The sequence below is a fragment of the Spinacia oleracea genome, chromosome 3, assembly GCF_020520425.1.
Source record: "Spinacia oleracea cultivar Varoflay chromosome 3, BTI_SOV_V1, whole genome shotgun sequence".
Classification (NCBI taxonomy): Eukaryota; Viridiplantae; Streptophyta; class Magnoliopsida; order Caryophyllales; family Amaranthaceae; genus Spinacia; species Spinacia oleracea.
In genome coordinates, this window is record NC_079489.1 from 5,778,360 (window position 1) to 5,797,700 (window position 19,341).

Sequence of the window (19,341 nt, forward strand, 5' to 3'; positions counted from 1 at the left end):
TTTTACCCACTAACAAAAAGTTTAAGTTTTTTTCTTCAGAAATTAGGGAATTATCCCAATTTCAAATAGGCCGGTGCTACAAATACGAACCAAATAACAAAGTTCACAACAAAAATAAAAAGTTCCTCCACTTTTTCTCCAACAAAGATGGATGGAGTTTATGATGATAATGATATTGAACGAATGAGGGAGACTTTGTTGCGAGGGAAGTTGCTTAAGGCGAAGACGGCGACAAAATATGTAATATGTAAACAAAAACATCAAGACATTGTTTTTTCTTAATGAGATAAAGAAAACATCTATTTAGTTCTTGCACTTGCATATTTATAAATGTAAATTTACGAGCAAAGACATTCATATATGACTATTACACTAATAATTAAATGCAAACAAACATTAATTCATTACGATTAACAACATACATCAATCATATATCATGCATCTGAAACCAAAAATTGACAATGGATATGGAACGGAGAGACTACAATCTGTCCTTGAATGTATGTATCATGTATGAAACACCGGCTTCATTAGAACGTACCTGTTTCTCCAGGACAATACAACAGTGAATTGAAGTAGCAGACATGTACATGTAGCTTTAATTTTGAAAATGATGAAACAGGAGATATATCATCACCGATCTGCCCAAAATAACTGTAAAGATTGAATATATATAAGCAAAGCTTAATCAGGATTGGGTACTAATCTTATTCTATTATACTTTGTAGCAAAGTATTGTTCATACTTGTGACAGTAAAATGAAGATATAACTCTGATGCATGCAGTACTGAAATAGGTAATGTACATACTCGAATCAATTAAGGAGTTGTATATAATTAAGTGACAACGAACATGGGGTTAAGGTTTAATGCCAGAGGAGAATTGAACAACTTCAGGAAATGGAGCTAACATAACAGACCCTAACCGAAGCAGGCTTCACAAACCACAATCTACCAATACCAACACCAAGAAGAAAGTCATGATGGAAGTAATGGAAGAAAACAAGGATATAAAACTTGATTAATTACTAATTCTGTATGCTTAAGTTAAGTGGATCATCAACCGATCCTAAAACTGACTTTGAACAGTAAAACAAAATTAGTAACCAAAAATAATGCATGTACTAATCAAATATATTCAAAATCGTATTTGTATTAATCGATCAAAAAAGAAAAGTGAAGCTTATAGCAGGCAAAAACCTCCTCCGATCCGCGAGGAGGAAAAAGCCCTACTCTCCCTTGGAGGTGACTCCCCAACGGGCAACGGGAGTGCTTTTTGTAGTTCTTAGAGGAACTACACCTTCCAAGTCACAAGTTAAGCTTCACCTTATTGAAATCTACTTAATTATTCTACAAAAATCCAACAGAATTCAGCAGTTCCAGATCTTCCGACGTCAGATAAAAGTCATTGCCGCCAACTGAAAAATCCTCAAAATTGACTTGCTCAGCATTCACCGTATTATTAGTTTCTTGTTCTTGAACCATACCTAAAACACCAGATTGTTGAGGTTGATCAACTTGTACAGCAACACATTGACATTTGTTTCCTTGGACACCATCATCAGCAACAATAGTAGAAGCAGAAGTAGTACTGGGAGTTGTTGAACACAAACCCAAAAGGCCATCAAAATTATCATCCGAATTCAAATCATCGCCAACTGACAATTCCTCTTCCAATCCTTTACAAAATAATGCCATATCATCATCATCCTCTATCCCTTGATGTTCTTCTTCTCCAAGATTCACCGTATTATTAGTTTCTTGTTCTTGAACCACACCCGAAACACCATATTCTTGAGGTTGATCAACTTGTACAGCAACACATTGACATTTGTTTCCTTGGACACCATCATCAGCAACTGTAGTAGTACTAATACTAGTTCTTGTTTCTTCTTGACATTGAAGCTGCCTTTTCTTGGAGAATTGTTTATGGATCTTCTTTGTGATTTTACAAAGAACCACATTACTATCATGTGTTGAAATCTCAATCATGCTCCATTCAACATGATCATCAACAATACCCTTTCCTCTTTTGAAAGTAAGAGTCGTTTTTGATCCAACCTCAACATGTTCACCTTGGTTATTCTTTACCATAATAGACTCGGTTCTCGCGTTGTTCCAATGGCCATAACCACCCACAGTTCGAATAACATTCTTGCTGTTAACCCCATTCTTCTTTGAAACAGGCTGTAATTTAGTAAAGAAATACCTGACACTATCTTCTTCTTCGAGGTCTGATGCTCCAAAAGAATCGAAAACTTGAGATGGATGCTCTCCTTTTTCACCGTATATGTTAGCATCAAGCATTCGAGGGCATACTGGAAGTGGTTCATCATTAATCTTTGGTAAAAGATAAAAGTTAAGTAATTGAAACTCGGTTGGTTTGAAATGAAACCCTGGAAGTAGATTCGACATCGCTAGTAAGATAGCAAGATCGATTAATGGAGTTTTAGAAAGATGGAAGTATAAACTGAATTGTATGAAGTATGATCGTAGTGATGGAAGTATAAACTAAATTGTTTGAAGTATGATCGAAGTAATGGAAGAAAACAAGAGAAAAGAAAGTAGGGAAGGTGTAACACGTACAAATACATAGAAATCTGATAAACAAGCAGACTTATTAGTAGACTAAAACTCTATTAATGATAAACAAACAGACTTATTATTAGAGTAAAACTCTGGTTATTGTATCTTGTAACATTAAATTTTATATTAGAGTAAAACTATGTTGTCGTATCAAAAACTAACCTGATGTTCCTAAAACAACTGACCAGAACTCTGTGTATGCATAGGCGCCATTGGAGTTGTTTGCTGCGATAAAATAAGTTTGTTAATTTCTTCCTTATCTTCAATTAATTTCAAGAACCCAGCTTCTCTTTCACGAAAGTTGTTCAAAGAACTTTCCCTCTGTTCATTAGTATAAGCAATGGCTTCCTCCACCATGCTCAATTCCAATTTCTTGTTTTCAATCTCCTTCATCATCTCATCTCTGCTTAAATACTCTTGCTCCTCTGCAACAACACGGAAATGCAAGTCCACATGCCTGAAACAAAAATATCCAGTATATATTCCAGTCATTTCTCAGTTGTATAATTAGTACTAATTTCCTCAGTATTTAATTAAAGGAGAGTGTGACATACATAGATCCTAGCAAAACTCTGCCCTTTCTGTGCATGATGCCTCCATCTAGAGATATTGCAGCATTTGTTATACATCCAAGAGCATGTTTAATGTGCTCCTTTGTTTCATACACTTGAAGATCCCCAAATAGATCATAGAATAGGGTCTCGCGAAGGCCACGCCCTGCAACTGTCTTGACTTGAATGTGATCAACATCTATGTCAATCATATTGACTGCATACCCTAAGAAACCAGGTGGAGTTGTTCCATCATGTAAAGTAGGGTTTGCTAAGTCCAACCTTCTTTGGTGATCATTTTCTATTACATCCCCATCATATGCCCTGCAAATCATGCTCCACATGTAATGAAGAAGTCCTAGGCTCCGTTTAGGTTGGTGTAAAACGTTTTGAATTTTCATGTAAAACATTTTCCAAGGGGAAAACACAATTTGAAACTAGTTTTCTTTTGTTTGGTTCCTTCCAAGAAAATTAATAGAAAAATGAAAATGGGAGAATATGGGTCAAGATTGATGGGAAACAGGAAGATGGAGCTAAAGGAGGAAAGATGGAAAGTGGTTTCCCTTTGTTTCAAATGGAAAAGTTTTTTCAACCTTTCAGGGAGTTATGGAAAATTATTTTTCATGCCCTTGTCAAACCAAACAACGTAAAATGATTGAAAAGGGGAAAACCGTTTTACACCCTATCATAGTATCATACGGAGCCTTAATGTAAAATAATCAATGATATAGATTAAGACTTGCCTGATATCCTCAAGGCATATAACTAGTTGACGGCCTTCAAAGCTTCTTCCCAACTCTCCAGCTAGGGATTTTAGGACTGTTTCATAATTCTCCGGGGTTATTATAGCAGCATTAGATAGGCAGACAATGCCTAGCATTTGATCCTCCCCCAAATATTCAGCCAATGAACTGCACATGAATACCAGGTGGTCAACATAGAAAGCCTGTTTATCGGTGAAAGGAGAAGTCTAAAAAGAGGAGAATTTACCGACTAAGCATAGGTGTAGGGGCTGTTGCAAGAAGGGCTACTAGGCCAACCACATCGGCCATGAAGTTGGGGTGTTGATCCTGTAAAGACATGTTCTGGGAAGCAATGCTGTATATTGCAGCAGCTGAATCAGCCTTGTTTTTTATTTTTTCCAGTACTAACTCTTTCTGAAACATGCTACTTGAATGTGATAATTGCAGTGGCAGCATTTCCAATTCAGCTGAAATGATATGAAAAAACACAGTGAATGCAAGTTTAGGCTACTCAAGTGTCTAAAAAATCCTATACTTGCCAGTAGAGGCTGTTTGGCAATTTGTATCATTTGTGTTATTTTCATGGACAACAAATAACAGAGGCTAACCTTGTAAATTCCTCAAGTCTTCCGTAATTTCACTTCTGCGCACCACAGACCATTTCAAGTCGTCTTCTTGAGCTTTAATAAGTGACCCGTAATAGTGGATTTCCTTTTCAGCACTCTGAAGATGGGAAACACAAAAAAAGATCACAAATTGTAGCTCAATCCTCAATGTTATATCCACCAACATGGAGAAAATCCTGATATTATCCACTGAAAGTTACACAATAGACTAAGTGATATTCATATTGTGGACTATAAAATAGAAACTTTTGATTCTTAAGACAGATTCTAATTTAACACCCTTGCTGTGATCTCTACCTCAAAGTCCGATAAATCAGATCCCAGTGGAGTTACCACATTCTTAGGCGTATAATAACCCGCACATATGATCTTCCCGTCTGGAGATTTAAATATATCACTGTTGTGCTCATAATTTGAATCAGACTGCTGGTTCGAAGTTTGTTCAAGGGGAGCCTGAACAAAAGCAAACTTAATAAGAAATATAACCACTTAATTTCATTTTAAACACACAAGATTTGTTATGTGACTTTAAAGAGATGCTGATATATCATTAAATTGAACGGTATAGTTATCAAGTTATCTCTTTCTACCTGCTGCTTTCGCAACTTTGATTCAGAAAATATTGCAGTTGTGGGACTTCCATGCTCCACCTTTGGAATTTTTAGGGAAGATGATGTATCACACTCGTCCACAGATAGCGGAACAGTTACCTACACAGAGAACAATGAAATTAACTTTCAGGGAGAACAAGGGTATGTTCAAATTTGATGATAAATTTATTCAACATGACATAGCTTATACCTCTGAGTTCTGACACTCAAACCCCTTCTTGGATCTCACATGATTTGCAGCACCAGAAACTGAAGATTGTGGTTCATCACAATCAAGCTCTTCCGTAGCTCGGAGATCAGAGGTGGTATTAGACTCTGCACGTAAAGATCTTGATAGGGTAACCTGCACAGAAAAGTAAGGTAAATAGTAAATAATGTAACAATCAAAGTAAAAAAAGAAGACACCATAATACAAATTTGAATGACCTTAAATTTCACACGCAGCTCATGGTGGTGAGAGTGAGCAGCCTCAATAAAGAAACTTCCTTCTCTTTGGGGAAGAGTAATAGAAGGAACAGTGCATCGCCCCTGCCTAAAAGCATATCTTAAAGAATCGTCATTTGGAAGGTCTGTCAATATTCTTAGAGTGTGCGATTTTCCATGCTTGATTTCGTCATTGACAGTTTGATCTAAGTCACCTTCAGCATTCACAACTTCAAAAGCAATGTCTTTCAACTTTGAACCCGCAGGACAAACCTCAGGTACCTTAGACCAGAAAATTTTACTTAGGCATCAATACCAAAAAAAAATAAAAAAGAGAGAAAATCTTTCGTTATAGAAGTATGAAAAGAAAATCAGAGCTAACCTCTGTCACCATCCTCAGCTCCCGCTTTTCAACTAGAAACTTTTTGTTTGCAATTACATTCTTATTATATTTGACCGACAGAGATACTGTATAAAACAACACTTATGAAATTAGCAAAATAGTTGCACAGATATGAACTATATTAGCAAATGGAGTCATTTAAGCAAATATATACATAACCATTATGAAGATAATGTGCTTCAAAACAGAATCACTCATCACTTGGACCTGAAGAAGATGTGGAAAAATCCTTTAAGGAGGAGACTTTACCTGGTTTACCATAGCCTTCTGTGACTTTTAAGAGGCCACTAAGATCTATAAAACCCTCATTATCAACCTGTACCCAAGAGAAAAGAAAAAGAAGAAGACAGAAAGTGAATAAGTAATGTTCAGCAGGCCATCTACAGAATAATTTGATTATAAATGCATCACATAAACTAAACTCAACTCAATACACCACCCATCAGTTTGTCAAATAATGAAAATTAGTAAGAAGATCGCCGTGTAAAAGTAACACATCTTCACTGAAAATTTGTAGACGCATTGTTATAGCACAAGGCACGGTATGAAATTGGATTAAAGGTTGCATAGAGTTTTCCCCACGGAATATTTTAACATAGAACAATTTACTCATAAACTTCCGTTTGCATTCACATAATCATAAATCCCAATGCTGCAAAATACGTCACAAAATCATGCAACTTTAAGCATTTAAACCAATAGGCCAATACAGTGCTTGTTACAAAATAATTGGCAGTACATTTACTTGTGAAATAAGAGTTTGAATACTGAAACCATTAAGCAAGAAGTTCCTATGAAGGAATAGAGAAGGTAAGGGCTAAGGAGCAATATCATCTCTTCTTGTATGTGTAATTATTATTTTTAACAGAAATTGAGCAAATTACATACTTCATATATGATTTTACATAAACATGCTTTCATGTTGTAAGCTGTAGAGTAAGAGATAACATTACCTTGCGCTTTAAACCAATCTTATCCAGGAAAGAGAATCCATGAACGACCAGCTCTACTTCAATGCCTTGTTTGACATGATTCTTATGTCTATCAAACATCTGAAAGCAATGAATTCACAGAAATTAACAACAACCCAGAATATATTAATCAATACCTTCTTTTCAGGCATGGTCCTGAATTAAATAAGTCAGCAAGGATGCTAATAGAATCTTAAAAATTAAACAAACACCTGATTATATTATCAGTACCATGGACATGACATAAATCCTAACAGAAAAGAACCTGGAGTTGACTACATGACAAGTCCAAGAAAGATCTAATTGTTTCATCAACTTCAAAATGTTCCACTCCGATAGATGATTGATGTCAACCTCAACGATCCACATATATTCCTCTCAATACTGATATATTGAATCATCAAATGATACCATATGGTACAATACTACAAAAGGTTCACGATTCTTACATTTGACATCTTAAATATAAGGAAAATCAATTCAAGAGTTGTTCTGTCTTAACATTCAAGTCAGGTAACAAAAACCGTAGATTCATATTCTTAGAAATAATATGGCATCAGAACAACTACCCAGTAACTAATTACCTCCAATTTAAAATCTTCAACCACCTGCTGTGGAAGTAGACCTTTGCCTGATTCTGATGATGAAAAATGAACAGCCTGAAGAGGTCCAGGAAAAACTGACACAGAAATAAACCAGAGTAGTAAAATCAGAGGCCAAATTTAAAAAAAAAAATTAAAAAAAATTAAAAAGAACATGGCAACTTCTCTTTATTGTGAAAAAGACGAAAACACAGTTCACTACTACAATGTCAAAACACCTTGACAAGGAATGTTGAGGAAGGGCTGCATATCAGGCTGAGATAAAGCCAATGTAGCTTCATAACTTGGGCGAATTTTGTCTAAATTAGAAGCTGTAATCCTCGTATTCTGCAAAAATAAATCTATATGACAACTAAACAAGGCAAGTCCAACACAAAAATACAAAACCCAGAAGACCTTACAGTTCATACCGTAACAATCATATGATCCATATCTGATGATAGTTCCACCTTCACGTTCTTTAGGTGGGATATTAAAGTACCATTGGACATTAACTGACATTCTATTTGTTGGGTACCCTTGAATGGAATGATGTTGTCATATTCATCATAACGGCAAAATGAGAGTGGCGGAAAACAAGAGCCTGCACTGCAGTATGAATACGTACCATATTAGCTGGTGTTATTGTTGTTGTAGATACTAATGTCTAGATTTAACCAAGTAAACCTGAGATCTTTCAAAAGCATATCCTCTGTAATTTATGTTAACAATCCAATAAGTCAAATGTACCTATTTTTACTTGGTAGTGATACTACTCAAAAGATTAAATACAGTTCAGGTGGCATAACATATCTGTCTGTATTCAAGGCAAAAAATTCTGGACACACAGTGACACAGAGGGCACGTCAATGACTGGTTGCATACCTCGCACTCAATGGAAGATCTTTATCATTATCTTTCAAGAGTCCCCAACGTTTGACCTTAGCTGATGCTTTGACCCTCACAATCTTTTCACAACTTGCAGTGGCTGAATTTTTCTGCAGCAAGGAAAATCCTAATCATAAACTTAAACAAATATGAGTATAGTATGCAGGATAACTAGAGAAGGCATATAATACTTACAAGAGAGAACGTAAAGGAATACGTCCCAGCTTTTTGAAATAAACTTGGGATAGATCCCACTGAAAAAATATACAAACCCTGACATCCTCTACGTGATGTATTTGTAACAGTTACAGTATAAAATTGGTCAAACTTGAGGTAATCATCAGCTCCGGCCTTGAATTTTACGTTCAGGCACATCTCGTAATCGTCCCTTAAAATGTATTTTTGATCCAACTCGTTAGTGGTAGTGCTTGGACTGAAGTTTGATGGCCGCAGTATAGCAACAACTTCTTTAGGAGGTAAAGATCCAGCTGAAACTGTATCATCTGTAGGTAATGCCTGAAGTACAATGCAACACAGAATATGTGATTTAAAAACAATATAGAGTTGATACAGGCCATTCACAAAAATTATTACATTCATATTCTGAAGAACCAAATATGTATGATGATGTAAATCTTAGACAGTTTAAGCAGAAAACTCTACAAGATACTGACTGCTCGTGCCATCATTATTCAACATAATTCTGTTTACTTTTATAGAACTACATTCAAACTTTAGATGCTAAAACCACTTTGTTCATGTAGGAGCTCCTCTCGAAAAAATACTTTTTAACGATCTATTTTCCACACAAAAATAACTGAAATTATGAAAACAGACTGACCCCATCAATGTCTAAAACTTTGCATTGTTTTTGTCCCAATACTTCAATTGTTGAAGGCATTTTCAGAATCAGCTTGTCAGCTTGGAAATTCCAATCGTCGTCGTTAACAGGAACACACTGCAAAGACGAGCACCCCAGCAATGTTGAATATGCTTTGCAGATTATAAAGTGCAACGACATGCCACTTTTATATCTTCCTAATGCACTATTGACAAAGAAGACATTTTTATATATAGGAAAGTTTCCTAACCTTTCCTGAGTCTATTGCAATGATAGGCAGAGATATAGAGCTGCGAAGTTCCAAGTTCGTGCCACTAGCATCAACTGTAAGCAAACTACCATCTTCATCCTCAACACCTAGTGGCCTTTAAGAACAGAAATATCAGGAGACACAGGTCGGTAAAAATGTAGCAGAAGTAACAGAGAGTAAGTTGGAATACCTGCATATAATTCGCGCCTCTCCTGTTTATAATGCATTATTTACAGTTAGACAGAAGCAAATGAGAAAGAAAAAGTGATCAGAACACATAGGAAAACTACATTCTATGTGAATAGAAAGAATGGTATGAGATAATGAAATGATGAAATAATGCCAAGATCCCACTTACCACCTACATCCTTTTCCAAGCCGTCAAGTAAAAAATACTCCAATACTGCAAACATGTTGTTCTTATGACAACCAGTACAAGCCCCTTTGAGAATCTTGACTTTCTGTCCCCTACTCCAAGATCTTCCCTTCCGACTTATAGCTTGATGAACCCTCACAACTACATCAAACGACAAAAACAAAGGTCACTTGAATTACAGAAAAACAACAACACCTATTGGGGTTTTCTGGCTGTTCGCTGTTGGCTGTTGGCGACTTGTAGATTACTCCCTATTTTCCAGAACAAACCTCCTCTAAACTTCTATTGATCTCCAAGATAAACATTCTTCCTATACTAAAATATTAGCCAAATTCACCTAATTCCAGCTTTTCCAGTTTTCCAATTATTCAAGGAGCATGGAGAAAAAATATTTTACGAATTTTACCATCAGATGTGATGCCAAGCGCCTCTTTGTTAGCATTAACAAGGTAGACAGGTTCATCATCACCAGTATTGCATTCATCATCGTATTGACCATGCATCTGGAAAATCCATGCTTGGTATTCTCTTTCCAATTGCTGCAAAGTCAATTGTTTTCCACCTCTAGTAATGTTCACTTGTACCACTACAAAAATAATTTAGTTCAGATGTATATACCTACAACATTTTTGCCACCAACAGCAGTTCACAAAGTTACCTTTTTCTTTATGAAGAGTGTCACCTCCTAGATCTTTCAGTGCTCTGGTGAAAGGATGATGCGGTGCTAGATCAGTCTGTAACAAAACACGGTCTGAAAATGAGGCTTTCAACAACTATGAGAGATAGTCTTACAAATAAGACAACATTTTGCATTAGAAAGTAATGTAGCAAGGACAGAAAGTTGAACTTGAGACACATTCACTTGGAACAAAACAGCTGAATTAAGAAAAGACGCTCTAAGACCATAAAACACCACTTGGTTGTCAGAATCACTAGAAATGACAACAAAGTAATGTATTAAGGACAATTCAATACCTTCGAAGGTATTGGATTGAATCCAGCATCTGTGTCTGAAAAATTAAGAGTTCCATCACAAATAGAACAGGAAAAGAGGATATCACAAACTTAAACCATTTAGAAGAGAGTTATGTTATGTAAAGCAAGTAATCTTACCAACAAAGCACTTAACTCTTGAGCAACATCTCTTCAGAATTTGAACTTTGGCGCCCCTCTTTTGTTTAGGCTTCATGAAGGGTAGGAGGTCCTACGGTACATATTAGAAAAGTTAACATGTCTGTAGAAGACAAGGAAGTATTATTCTTGCAGGCACATATCTTGACCAAGTTAAAAGGATCATTCAGTACTAAATTAAGACGGATAACACACAACATGTTTTTAAGTAGACCGAAATATATTCACCAAAATTCTCTTTAGTCCATCTAATGCACAACTTTGACCAGGCAACCAGTTAAGAATAACTTGGTATGGCAGAGAGTTTCCTTCTGCAAAATTACTATTATTTCTAGGTGAACATAAATTAAGGACATAGAAGCTACACTACACTTAACCATTACAACAAAGCACCTAAATTCATCAGCCAAGCAGCCAAGCTACATTACTTTGATGACATTAAACCTTTAAGTCGTGATCACTTTGTTATTTCATGTAAGCACCTTGAGGAAAATGAGACAGAAAACTTTTGTTAAAACTGTGGTTATGAGAAAGAAGACCAAATTTATAAAGACGACAAGTAAAGTAGTAATGTATCTCTTTGATCAACAGCTATAAACAAGAAATTATTAGTTGATATTTGAAGCATAAGCAAAGCATGAACTAGTTCATTTACTATAGACTAACTAACCCAGCGAGCTTCAGGAAGCAAACGACCTAGCCTCCTGATGGATATACGACTAAAAGATTCATAGTCTTCTTTAATGTCATAACCATCAGGATTCAAGTTATCCAAAATTCTCTGAATACTCTCCTTTCCCTGCAGGGAAAATTGAAACATCAAGAGACATGGAATCAATAAAACGACAAAGTTCTCAATAAAATTCCTGTACCTCAGTAATGGGAAAGTAAACACACTTCAAACGTGCATTCCCTTCACGAACTGGTTTCACATCTGAAAGCACGGTCAGAAGATCGAAGTTACTGAGCAGTAAAAAAGAGGTGAAAGACCTACAAGTACAGTGAGGGTCGCCAGAAAGAGAGGAAACTCTACTACCCAGACAAAAAGAGGACTGAGGAGAATGAGAGATTTCCATCGTTAAAAGTACAATTCCTGAAGTAAAATTTTTAAAATACATATCAGATAGGGTTCTGATCTCACTTGGAGATTTGGATGCAGCCTTTTCCTCTTCGATATATAAATGCAGGTTTAGAACAAAGTCTGGGCCATTACAGGAATGCAGATTTGTTACTGCGACTTCACCACCTTCAACTTCAGCTAAGTTGATGCCATTGATCTGAAAATCCCAGGTAAGTAAGCGTACATCAATAAGCACCTCAAAACCCCTTATATAGAACAAAAATTCAATCTCCTTATGACCACCATGAAATGTATGCCAACGCACTCTTAATTCTTAAATTTTAAAACAGACATTTTCTGCTACCATGAAGCAGACACTGAGGGCTACAGCTTCATGTAGAACATGGCAGCATATTAGTAATTTGATAAGAGATAACAAAAAACAGATGGATTATCAACTAGTGATGTGGAAAATGTACAAGAAAAATTAAAAGGAAGATCTCCACGAAAGATTTACATAAATGAACTTCAATGACAATTATAAAACTCCATCAAGTCCTGAATGAAAGTGCAATTTGCTGATCATAAAACATCAAAGAAATGAAAATTTTGTATAGCACCTGAAAGTCCACCAATGTTGTAGTCCTCCCTGCCTTTGATACCTCATCACACTGCACAACAATATAAATCCAGCATAAATTATCCTACTTAAATCTCAGAAAATATACAAGCAACTAGCTAAGAGTTGACTCTTTATTTAGCTCTAGAAATAAAAGAGCTACTGGGAAGAGACTTGGATTGATAACATTTGGTACATACACATGGCACAACAGTTATTGTAGCGATGCAGTTCTTAGTTCTACAGAATGTAACATCAGCGTACATGTAGCTAAACTGGGAATGATTGTTATGCTATTATATACACAGAGAAGAAGCAGTATAGAAAGCTATAATCTGAAAGCAATGCAACTTCTAATATTGAAAATAAATGTTTTAGGACTATAGCTCTTTTAATAAGTTGAACTTGTTATCTATACTATTATTAAATCTCCAAGACAAGTTATGTTACGCCGCCATGTGCCATCTTCTCTAAATATGACAAGGCGCCACATCAACAATGACATGGAGGCTGCGCCTTTTATATTGATAAACAAAATGTTTTTGTTAGGGTTCGAACATGGGACAAACAATAAATAATGAATAAAGCTTACCATCTTAGCTAAGTATTTGTTATGTCTTTTAACTCTACTTAAATATATTTAAATTGGATAGGATAATTGTGTGTTTATAGTCTTTATACTACGTTTTCCCATTTATTTGCTAATTTTCACAACATAATGATTGCAAGAAAATGTAATTTTGTTACCTTATTGAAAATAGTTTCGAATAATTACTATTACGTACATCTTTTATTTGGCCAGTTTCTACGTATAATATAACATGTTTTTCAATCATTAGTCTACAATTGTGTTAGCATATATCATATGTGGATTATAACATTATATACGTAGTACAAGACATTAATTAGATACTTCAGGTATGATCTACAAATACTAACATTCCAAAAAGGATGAAAAACACTATACTAAAACATGATGCTGCGTACAAGACAACACATCCAGATAAAATAAACTATTTCCGGATAGTTATTAAAAAAAAGTCAAATTCGCCTACCAAAACGTGTAAACATTGCGTAAAAAAAAAATTCATATAGTATTCTACGTTTTAACCGGGGGATCGCCCGGGATAAACACTAGTTCAATGTTAAAATTGATTAAAAAAAAAGCTTCAAGAGTCAAGAGTAGTAGGAAATGTGTTAACTGAACCACTCGACTCCTGAAATAAATTAAACTTTAGCCTGCTTTCTACAGATAGAAGCCACCAAAAGATAACATCTTCTTCAACGTTACCCCCTTTAGAAACTAACCAGAGAACTGAAAGTTTAAAGGAGATAATAGGAATTATTCTGGTAAGACTTAAGGGCACAAAACTCAAATTCTCAAACATTCAACTTCATAAAAATGAATTATTTTCACTCGCTAAAAAAACAGCAAATTAGTACTATATGATAAATGATCATACTTGAATGTAAGGAAAATAAATATCCTTGAGCTTGCATTGGAGTTGAAACATATCGGGGAGCTTCAATTTGGGCTTCATAACAATCTGTAGTGCATTGGAGAAGGTACAGGGTCAGAACTTTAAACAGTATAACTGTATAAGGTATCACATATTAATGCACCATATCTAAAAATTCTAATCATCAAGTGGTTTCCACAATCCTGAAATCCTAGTATCTAGAATTCAATGAACAAAGGGACTCAGGTAAACATGACATCCGTATCATAACAGTGAAACATTCAAGAGAAATGCCATAGCTCAAACAAATTTAAATTTACTCTTTTAGAAGGCTGAAAAAACATGTCCAGTCTTTCCAACTGAAGTGAACCACATCAGTTATTGCCAGATGTTTTAAATCAAAGTAAAATATTGTCATAAAACAGCTTGAGTAATCATTATGTGTTTTAAAGATAATCAAGCATCCAGTATCTATTACTTCGTATCATTGTAGCCAATGCAGACATTATAAAAAATCAGCAAGATTTTTAGGAATTGCAAGACCTGTAGAAGCAACATTAACTAGGGACTTCAAAAAAATGATTTTTATATAAACAATCGAGCTAAGAAGTCATAAACTAGAATAATTCCAGTTCAAGATAAAAACATATTTGCTGATTGTTTCTTCTGAAGGTAACACCAGAATGTTACTCAATAAAAGTTTCCACCAGGGAACTAATTGTTCTTGAACTGAAAATATATCATCTATGCAGTCTGCAGACAAACAGTAATTCAAGCATAAAAGTACAGAGTAACTCAAATTCTTTTCAGAAAAAAAAAAGCAAGAAATACTTCAAGTACTTTATATAAGCAAAACATTTGCACATACACAGAGTAAAGTACATTTAAAAATACTAAGGTGATAAACATGCACAAAATGCACCTTAGTGAAACTTCCATGAGGTGACATTTCAATCTCGCTGTCTGATGGATCTCGCATTCCACCAGGAGCCTGAAAATTAATATCATTTATGTGTTAACTTAAGTTAACTTTTGGTGCCAGCGAAATTTTGTCTAGAGAAAGGGGAGTTGAAAAAATCATCTAAAGAAAACCTGTTACCTTCCAGTTAAGATCTGAACCAGATCTCTTTACCAAAGCATCTCTATCTAGACAAAGCCAGTAAACTTTCTTTGACTCTCTGGTCTTCGCGGAAACTACAGCTTGCCTAGCAGAGGGGACAGTATTCAGAGAAAATGCAAACAAGCTTGTTGCATAATCAAAGCCTCAAGGTAACCAATTAGGAAAAGTTCATTGTCATACCTTCCTAAATGCATAGATGCAATGGTTCCACCATATCCAAACATTCCAAAGAAAGGCTACAAAAGAAATAATAAGTAAATCAACCTTCAAGAAAAGTTACTTTCAATAAAAAAAATCTATTATGCTTCAAGTAAAATTAAAGCGAGAACGCCTGGAAGTAGTAAATCCAACTTTCAGGTCAGTAGGCCACACACTTACATTAGATCAGATTTTCAATTTTAGGCATTATTTGATTCAATCTATCCAACTTCCTCGTGCAAAGTAGTAAATCCATGTACTTCAAACTCCATGGAGAGAGTGGTTTTATGAAAACTAATTTCCAAGGATAGTTTTGGGTTGCTTCAACTACAACTTCCTTACAAGTACATGCCAAAAGAGTAAAAGACATGGGTATGTTGCAAAACATGTGAAACCCTGAATATGTATGCTCCTAGATTGAACATAAAGTTTGACTTACCGTAAGAAATGGAGGTTTTCCACCAATAGCAAGTTTTTTCGAAGATCTGTGAACTGAAGCACCCATTTTGCCCCTAATAAAAGAAAGAGAATGAAAATCAAAGAAAACTAGCAGAAGATATATGACACAAGTAGGAGAAGAAAGAAACAAGAGAGAAGCAGTTTCGGTATTTACAGCGAGGAAATATATCCATGTAGATCAAAAATCTCGAAAGAACAGACTGAACATACCATTTCACTATTGATTTCTCATCGCTTCCATCCATTCCAGGGCCAGTATCAAATACAGAAATTTTATCCGCGTCAACTTCAACACTGCAAAACACATCACTCTGAGTATCTAGGGTAACCAAACAAGTTAATGACAATAATTCCATCATGCAGTTCTGATTCTGATATGTAGCAAGCAGTAGCACCCTATATTGCAGAAACATGTCAGATTTTAGCAGCATGTGAAATTTTAATTGAGAAATCAGAATACTTGAAAAGACACTTATTCTATTCCAAAAGAAAAATAATTAGTGGCGTCAGAATACTTCAAAGTTTGGCCTAAACCCAGGGATGTACAGGGTTGATGAAATTATTTGCAAACTTCGTGAACTTGCAGATAATGGACAAGCAGTAGACATTTGAAATTTCAATACACAAAAATTGAAAGAACACATAATAATATCCAGCGAAAAAGCCTCAAAAGGTACTAGCACAACTGCACGAGGATAAAGCATCCACGAAGAAATCAGTGCCATACACTTCCATAAACCAAAACCAATGCAGAATCTATGTAAAGGATAAAAGTTGGAATTAAACATTGACAATAACATTAGCCTTGTCCCATGTATAACACACCTCAGTACCTTTTTGGAAATTTAACCATCAGTTTTATAACTCCCATTCTTCAGAACAATTCAAGGCAATAAATCACTCGGAATTATAATAAAAAACAACTACATTACTGGAATAGCAAAATAGTTTGATGCTGATCAACAATATTTACCTAATAAGTTTCCTTTCACCTTTACCATTTGACCAAACTGCCTGCAACGAATTATCCTGCAAAAATAAGAGCAAAGCACATAAGAAACTTATACACAAAAACCCAAAGCTTAACCACAGAACTGGATTGTGTTATCTAAACCCTGAAAACTTACAATCAAATCTGCTAAGGCCGTCTCAAAAGTATAGTCTTCCGGCAGCTCTGTCAACAAATCTGTGTCTGGTGTCAAGTCCCACATATTCTGTCAAGTCCCCAACAAATTTACCATTAGGGAAAAAAGGAGCAAACAGTCAGCCAGTTAATCCAATGTAAGGAGTAAAAATTTCGATAACAAATCTCCAGTGCATTTAGTCTACAAACCTCAAAGGCGTCAACAGTCTGATCAACTCCATCCTAAAAAGAAACATCATCAAACAAGTAAAAATCTTGCTTGTTTAACTAAGCAGAACATGTCACTTAAACTATGTTCTGGCATATCAATCACATTTCACATCATATGATAAGTGATAACTCATAAGGAGTAGTAGAAATAGAACCAAAACATAGCATCTAGTTTTACCATTCAATTTCTGGGATATGAACTAATGCATTGCCAAAAAAACAAGCACACTTGACCTATGAACTCATGACTCTTTACTTCACCTCAAGTACCCGATCTCTGATCCTTGACACTTCAACACATCATTTTCGGCTAAAAATTAAGGAAATCTTTCACAAACTAAGGTTGGCTTAGGACACATACTTAAAGAATATAATCATTTCTAAACAAGAATGACCCATTAATCCAATAGAAAATTCATAGTGGAATTAACCAAGAGGATACAAAACCACAATCATATCATAATCAAATATCAGAACATCTAATAAACACGTTTACTCACACAATTATATGCACATATCAATATACCATCAATGTAGTACTTGTGTACTTAAATCAACAGCATAATATTTCTGTACAACAATTCTCTGTTCATCCAAAAGTAAAACCCAGTTTTTGTACACCTGACCCAGATAACATCATAAATATTATACTACCTCGTTTTCTGAGGTGCACCAAACCCCAACAAAAAAAAAATTAAAAAAAAATCAAAAAATAATAATAATAATGCAGCATTGTTTCTAGAACATGAAAAACAACAACAAATCAAAAAATTACCCAGAAAAAGACATTATACTCACAAATCCCAAAAAAAATACAAAATACAATATTAACAAACAAAAATTGGAAAATCCATAAGAAAAAGGGGAAGGGTACTCACAAAAAGCTTCAGAAGATGAGTTTTGTTAGGAACAAAATCATCAAAACGGACTTCTCTCCTGAATTTGTTACCCTTAACATCTTCCAGATACAACTCTGTACTTTCCCAGAAAACCCTTCTTCTGGGTTTGTTATCATCTTTTTGTCTTAAAATTGCAGAGCATTTCTCCTTCACTCTGTCGACAAAAAATTCCAAAGAAATACTTTCATTTTCTGGGTTTCTTCTTATCATTGGTACATTTATGCCATTCGGCAGAAGTACATTGAACCTGTAAACTTTATCCCCTTCATCATCATTTTTGTTGTAGATTTTTTGAATACTTTGAAATTTCCTCTTTGTCCCATCCATTTTTTTGAAATTTCTTTGTTGAATTCAATTGAAGATTAAACCCCAGAAAAAATGAAAAATAAGGAAAGAAGATGAAAAATCAGTGAGTTAGAAAATGTACAGAAATGGAAGTTTTGGTGATGGTTTGTTAGAGCAGAATCGATTGTACTGCCATCAGGCGTAGGTTAGCAATGAGAGGTTTTGTGTAGGCTAAAGTGCGCTTTGTGTGGAAGGCGCTTGATTGTCCTTTCTGATACACGTGGAGGAGATATTTGGATTCGGGACCCACTGTGAATTTGGTGTGATGACGTGGAGGTATGAGAATTGGAGTCTATGGGGTCAGCATTTGAGTTGATTGGTTGATGAACAAGTAATGGTTCAACTTCGCAAATGAATTTCCCGGTGCCAAAATCAATTTTTGGTGTGTTCAAATTAGTTTCGTTCAATTTTATAATTCGAAATATATTAAGGGGCATTCAGGTGTACAATAGGCTTAAATATATGGTAAATTTTCTAATGAAAATGTAGAGATTACTAATGGATATTAAGTACGGCATATCAAGGTGTACTTAAGAATTTTCATCAACTGTGTGAAAGGTGTTTGAAATTTTGATTAAAGATTATTATATTATTCTCTTCCATTCTCAAATACTCCACTCCCTCCGTTTTCCTAGGTGTTATACGTTGATTTACGCGTAGTTATACTCCATAAAACGTTTAAGTTAAATTTATTAAAACCAACTATATATGCACGTGATGTGTGAATAGTTGTAAGTAAAGATAATATAGCGTGGAGTTTATTAATAAGACTGGAACAAAATCTAATCGGTAATGGGATTTTTCTTCTTATTTTGACATTCGGTAATGCATTACAATTCCCTCGAAA

The 19,341-nt window shown here is 35.1% G+C and overlaps 1 protein-coding gene across 3 annotated transcripts; it reads right to left on the reverse strand.

The window, feature by feature from the left end:
- Positions 1-992: 992 nt before the first annotated feature.
- On the reverse strand, positions 993-19,026 carry LOC110783062 (structural maintenance of chromosomes flexible hinge domain-containing protein GMI1). Of its 3 annotated transcripts, none has more exons than XM_056838446.1 (40): positions 18,129-19,023; positions 17,230-17,262; positions 17,024-17,110; positions 16,870-16,925; positions 16,107-16,190; positions 15,877-15,949; positions 15,420-15,475; positions 15,219-15,324; positions 15,042-15,110; positions 14,123-14,206; positions 12,661-12,711; positions 12,122-12,257; positions 11,853-11,914; positions 11,651-11,779; positions 10,963-11,053; positions 10,825-10,859; positions 10,508-10,583; positions 10,256-10,435; positions 9,832-9,990; positions 9,664-9,685; positions 9,474-9,588; positions 9,224-9,340; positions 8,578-8,898; positions 8,380-8,492; positions 7,926-8,103; positions 7,734-7,842; positions 7,498-7,592; positions 6,896-6,994; positions 6,192-6,258; positions 5,922-6,007; positions 5,543-5,821; positions 5,307-5,459; positions 5,096-5,215; positions 4,803-4,958; positions 4,488-4,602; positions 4,127-4,346; positions 3,880-4,047; positions 3,140-3,460; positions 2,748-3,042; positions 993-2,317 (listed from the first exon to the last, which is right to left on the reverse strand). In XM_056838446.1, exons 1-39 carry the CDS (start codon positions 18,474-18,476, stop codon positions 2,757-2,759), a joined length of 5,055 nt encoding a protein of 1,684 aa, XP_056694424.1. In that variant the 5' UTR covers positions 18,477-19,023; the 3' UTR covers positions 993-2,317; positions 2,748-2,756. The 3 variants fall into 3 exon arrangements, with proteins under 3 accessions (XP_056694424.1, XP_056694423.1, XP_056694425.1); XM_056838445.1 differs by having other exon boundaries at positions 993-2,395; XM_056838447.1 differs by lacking the exons at positions 993-2,317; positions 9,224-9,340 and having other exon boundaries at positions 2,599-3,042; positions 18,129-19,026.
- Between the last annotated feature and the right edge of the window lie 315 nt (positions 19,027-19,341).

What these genes read in the sequence shown, in the direction of transcription:
- LOC110783062 (XM_056838446.1), bottom strand. Translation starts at nt 18,476, where the DNA reads ATGGATGGGACAAAGAGGAAATTTCAAAGTATTCAAAAAATCTACAAC. An exon ending in GGTGAAAGGAAACTTATTAG is followed by an intron (nt 16,191 to 16,869) that starts GTAAATATTGTT and finishes TGTGTTTTGCAG; the next exon opens with TGTTGAAGTTGACGCGGATA. An exon ending in GAAAACCTCCATTTCTTACG is followed by an intron (nt 15,476 to 15,876) that starts GTAAGTCAAACT and finishes TTTCTTTTGTAG; the next exon opens with CCTTTCTTTGGAATGTTTGG.